The 5,058-nt window shown below is 49.0% G+C and overlaps 1 protein-coding gene across 1 annotated transcript; it reads left to right on the forward strand.

Moving 5' to 3' along the window:
* Nucleotides 1–201: 201 nt before the first annotated feature.
* Nucleotides 202–4,574, forward strand: C17H5orf52 (chromosome 17 C5orf52 homolog). Its single transcript, XM_068989451.1, has 3 exons — nucleotides 202–476; nucleotides 2,694–2,802; nucleotides 4,377–4,574. Exons 1-3 carry the CDS (start codon nucleotides 202–204, stop codon nucleotides 4,572–4,574), a joined length of 582 nt encoding a protein of 193 aa, XP_068845552.1.
* Nucleotides 4,575–5,058: the final 484 nt, after the last annotated feature.

The following is a 5,058-nucleotide window of genomic DNA, read 5'->3' on the forward strand; positions in this document are numbered from 1 at the left end:
CGCACCGGGCGGCGCCACGGCAGTCGCGAAGGGACAATCCGGCCTCATCCGCAGGCTTCCGGGCAACGCCCACACGGCCCGCCCACCCCACCCCATCCCCCTGGTCCCGCCTTTCCTGCGCGTCTCCCGGGCAACGCGCGGTGCTCCGCGCACCGCGTCTGCGCAGGCGCTCACTCCGCGTCTGCGCGCGCCCAGAAGAGCATGGACTCCGAGAAGGCTGCCGTTCCCGAGTTTCTCGCCAAAGCGGAAGACGAAAACTCAGCGGTTGGCCAGCAGCTCCAGTCGGTCACATGGAACCTAGACTCGCCTACTGCCGGTGCGGTCGCCCCTCAGGCGACCACCAGTCCTGCCACCTACCCGGCGTCGGCCTTCTTCCGGCACAGTAGGCTCGGTAACCGCCGGGACACTCACGTAGGGAGCCAGCCGAAGATTTGCTTCCTGCGGCCGCGGACTGCGCAGCCGCTCGTTTTCTTCAGGTGCGGCCCGGGTACCCAGAGCGTTCGTCAGAGCTCGGACCCGGGGAAGCCGAACTCTCAGACTTCTGCTCCCTCGGCAGCCGCGGGGATCTTGGTCCTGGCTCTCCAGAACCTTGGGCGCCTCAGAGCCGGGGCTTTTCTTAGACCCCAGGAGAGTCTGAATGTCCCCGTCCAGGTCTTCACTCTCTCCGGAGCCCGAACGCCCTCAGCCCGGACTCTGAAGATTCCCACCTCAACCCAGTATCCTCCGAACGCCCGGGCCCGGCCTGTAGTCTCCCAGGCTTGACGTCGTCTGTCCAGAAGGTTCCTAGCGCCCCCTGGGCCGAGTCGAACGTCCTTACCAGCCGGGAGGCCCAGGTTCCCTCAGGCCTGACGCTTCCCTCAGTCTGAATCCGCAGTGACCCAGGGAAAGCCCTTGGTTCCCTCAGCCGTGGCCCTGTCCCCACAGACCTCGGCTTCCCCTCGCCTCCTCCATTTCACACTCCCTCAGAGTACCCCCGCCCAGGCTCCCACAGAGGCCTTGCTCTGGCAGCATTATGGTTCAAAATGATCATTATTACTTGAAAGGGAGTATTCCCTGTCGTGGCCTCCCCACTTCCCCCCTTCCCGGGAAGTATTGGTAATTTGGTGCACCACTGAGTGGGTGAACTGTTTAGTGTATCTTTAGGTATTTTACGCTTTTTTTTTTTTTTTACCCCCCCAGCAGAATTCAGGGGACTTTGGATTATGAGCATCTTGATCTCTAAAGGAGTCTTTTCTATCTCCTCATGTCTTTTCTGTTAAAAAATGTAAATGGGAGATAAGGGGTGTTTGTTTCTACTTGTTTGTAGATGTAAAAGCATTCAGAAAAGCACAGTTTCAAACTGGCTGAACATGAACTAGGGGGAAAATTTTTTAATCCTTTAAAATTAGTCCTTTTTTTTTTTTTTTGTCCTGTCAAAATAGTATGCACTTGTAGAAAAATCAGATGGACAAGCAAAATGAGTATCTGGAGACAATCACTCTTCCAAACGGGCTGAAAATGAATTAGGATAAAAAGTTTTTTAGTCCTTCAAAGTGTTTTATCCTTTAACAGTTGTCCTATCAGAATAATGTACACTTATAGAAAAATCAGACAACCATAATGAATGGTTAGAGACAATCACTGTTACCATTGTGTTGTATATTGTTTTAGATCTGTTCATAAATATGTACTGCAACATGCTTAAGCATTTTTTTTTCCAGTGGTAGGGAGGGAATATGTCACAAAAAACTTTATTGTAAACTTGCCCCCCCATACACTGTGGATGTCTTTTATCCATAGCTGCTTAGTATTTTATTGTATGGCCTAATCACAATTTATTCAGTTGCTTTCTTATTGTATATTTAGATAGTTTCCAAATTTTAGGAGGAAAATGTTACAAATAATTATTTTTAAGTAGGCAAAAGAGATATATATATATATATATATATAGTTGCAAAACCACTTCATGGTGTCACCAAATTATCAAAAGTGAAAACTCAATGTCTGGTATTATCCATTTTTGATCAGTTCCTCATTTTAACCAAATTGTTATCTCTAGTTTGGCCTGGAGCACCTGGCTTCATTCTACCACACCCCATCCCATCCCAACTTCTGCTTCTCACCCTCCAGAGTCTCCTCAAGTGTTTGTCCACTTCAGACTTTCTTTACCTGTCTAGACTTTCCCCAAATCCTTTTCCCTTAGAATTTCCCAATTAACCAACATAACCTGTGTCCAAGCATTTTATTCTCTTTTTCCCCGGATTCCTTTGACTGTCCCCACCCGGATGTCCCTTAGACCTAGGCTCATGGAGTGCCCCCCACCAGCCCCCCTCAAATTTATCCCTCTGACTTTGCTTCTTTCCTCTAAGACCTTCACTTCCCATTTCATCCTGCATTTTCTTCAGATGACTGCTCCTTTGGACACTTATAAGTCCCTGTTGACACTTCTCTTGTGGATTACTCTGACCTTTCTACATCCTTCTCAGGATTTTATTTTCTTCTCAGCATCCAAGAAACACCCCTTAGGCACACATATTCCACAGGAAGAAACCTAAGCCTACTCCCTTGCTCCTCTGACAGTTATGATAGGGCAGTGCCTCTCCCAAGAAACTTCAGGAAGGCTCAGCCACTACCCCAGGATCCCATCAGATCAGGTTGTGTTCTAGTCCTGACCCCAGCCATCAAGCCTGTGTCACCTTCTCCTCCCTCTGCAGCTTAATGAATTCCAGTGAAGCAGCAATGAAAAAATTTTTACCCAAGAGCCACTTATCTCGGGTGATAATACGTGACAACCTCAGTGCACAGCGAATCTATGAGATGGAGGTAAAGTCATCACAAGCCTTTCCATTAGAGGGCGCTAGTGGCTTGATCCATGTTCATTTCACTCTCCCGGTAACCTTGGAGGGAGCTCTCAGATCTTAGAGGTGGTAGGAGGCCATCAAGGTGCTCTAATACAAGCCTGTTTTACAGAGGAGACAATTGAGAACTCCGGGTTACTGAAAGTGTCATAGCTATTCCTTGTTTGAAGGAGCCAAGGAAGATTCCACATCTCTTGGTGCCTGTGACATTTTTTTCCCTCAAAACACATTACCTTGCTATTTAGGGAGCCCCTGAGTGGATTCCTACAATCTCCTGTAAAAAGAAGTCTTGCTTCTAGAGCTTGAATTAGCATTGACACCATTTGGTCATTTTTTTTTTCCTTTAGGGATTATCTCCCACTTTTCCACATGAGAACTGAGATTTTTCTACTTTTTGCTTATTGACAAGAAAGGTTTGACCTGCTTACCCAAAACCCTCAGAAGAAGAGGGAAACCACAGTGTCATCATCCCACAGGCCCTGACTGATTAGTTTATTAAATGCATCTTCAGGGCTCACGGGGCAGGAAGTGTTTTGGGCATGAGGAAGAGACTAGTGAGTACGATGGACTCTCAGAAGGTGCCCGTTTCTTCCATTAGAGCAGGCGGGCCAGAGTTAAGCTGCTGTACCCTTCTTGACTTTCTTGAGCCCCTCTCCATGTTCCAGGACCAAATCTGGAAGGACCCATGAGATTCTGACATTGAAAACAGTGGGAAAGATTTAAGAGATGGTGGCAGATCTTAAGTGTCACCAAGACCAAAAGAAGAGTAGAGATGTGAGTGTTTCTCTCTCTGCTAAGCTTCCAGTGGCACGGTGTAGTGGAATTAGAGCAGTGTTTCTCCCCCACAAAGTTCTCCCATTAGGGGAGGAGATGGCTCGCGCCAGCCATTGATTTCCCAGGGCCATCCAGGAGGGCAGTGAATATCTAGTGTGTTAGGAACCCTCTGAACAATGCTCTTGAGAACAGTGGATAATGGCTGGTATCCCTGCATGTGTGGCCGTGGTTCTCAACTGGGATGGCTATGCCCTGTGGGGACTTTGGCGATGTATCGTAATAGAAGAAATAAGTAGGGAATTCCCTGGTGGTTCAGTGGTTAGGTCTCTGTGCTTTCACTATTGAGGGCGCAGGTTCAATTCATATCCAGGAGCTAGAATCCCACAAGCTGTGTGGTGTGGCCAAAAAGAAGTCCAGTTCAGTGTGACATAGGGGTTGTCACCGGCAATATGCAGGGGGCACCAAGTGAGTAATAGGGACTGAGTGATAAGAGTTAAGGAAGGGGGGGTTACAAGATGCACCCTTTTCCCTCCCTCCTTCTGACCACTCTCCAAACAGATACTAGGCTCTGAGGCTGCAGACTGTCAGAAAGTACCATAGGAGTGAGCTGGCTCGATGCCCTCACTCTACAAACAGGGAAATGGATCTCCCTGTGAGCCAAGTTATTGATGGAATACTGAGTTCATCTAGCTCCTTTTGCACCTCGTAGCAGCAGCACAGAGGCCTCTCTTACTGTGAAGTAATCTCACCTCTGCTTTTTGTAAGATAAGAGCTGCAGACAAGACCAAGAAAAAGATGAACCACTTGTATGACCACCTGAAAAAGAAATTCATGACAGACCAGCTCAGAAAGTTGGGGCGCTGGCGACAGGAATCCACAAACATCCGGCAGTACCTGGATACCATCCGAGGGAACAAGATCCTATTAAAAGCTCAGCCTAACAGGAAAGATCAGCCACCCTAGTCAAGGCAGAGTGGTCCATCCTGGGGCCATGACGATGCTAGGCTGACCGGAGACAAGCTGGAAGCGAGCCAGTCTACACTATTGTGGAACAGCAATAAATGAGACCCGTGGACAGTGGAGCACAAAGCCGGTCGGCAATGCTGCTATTTCTTGCCCAGTCCCATCCCCTCTTTTCTGGTGAAGGCAGTCCTGATAGTCCTGTAGCTACCCAAGTGGAAAGGACTGAATCGAGCCGGCTTCCAAGGTTAAGGCAGAAATTGACCTCTGGTACCCACGTGTCTGGTGCAGTGCCAGGCCAGGTGTGCTGGGACAGTGGTACCTTGTATGGGAAGGGCTTGGTAATGCCACTGCCTGGCATTCCGGTGGTGAGTCCAGGTGGGGCATCAGGCAGACCTGGGTTAAGAGCCGTTTCTGCCGTCCATCAGCTGTGAGACTTTGTAACCTCTCTGAGCCTCTGTTTCCTCATGTGAAAAAACGAGGCAGC

This window comes from Capricornis sumatraensis, chromosome 17 (genome assembly GCF_032405125.1).
Source record: "Capricornis sumatraensis isolate serow.1 chromosome 17, serow.2, whole genome shotgun sequence".
NCBI lineage: Eukaryota > Metazoa > Chordata > Mammalia > Artiodactyla > Bovidae > Capricornis > Capricornis sumatraensis.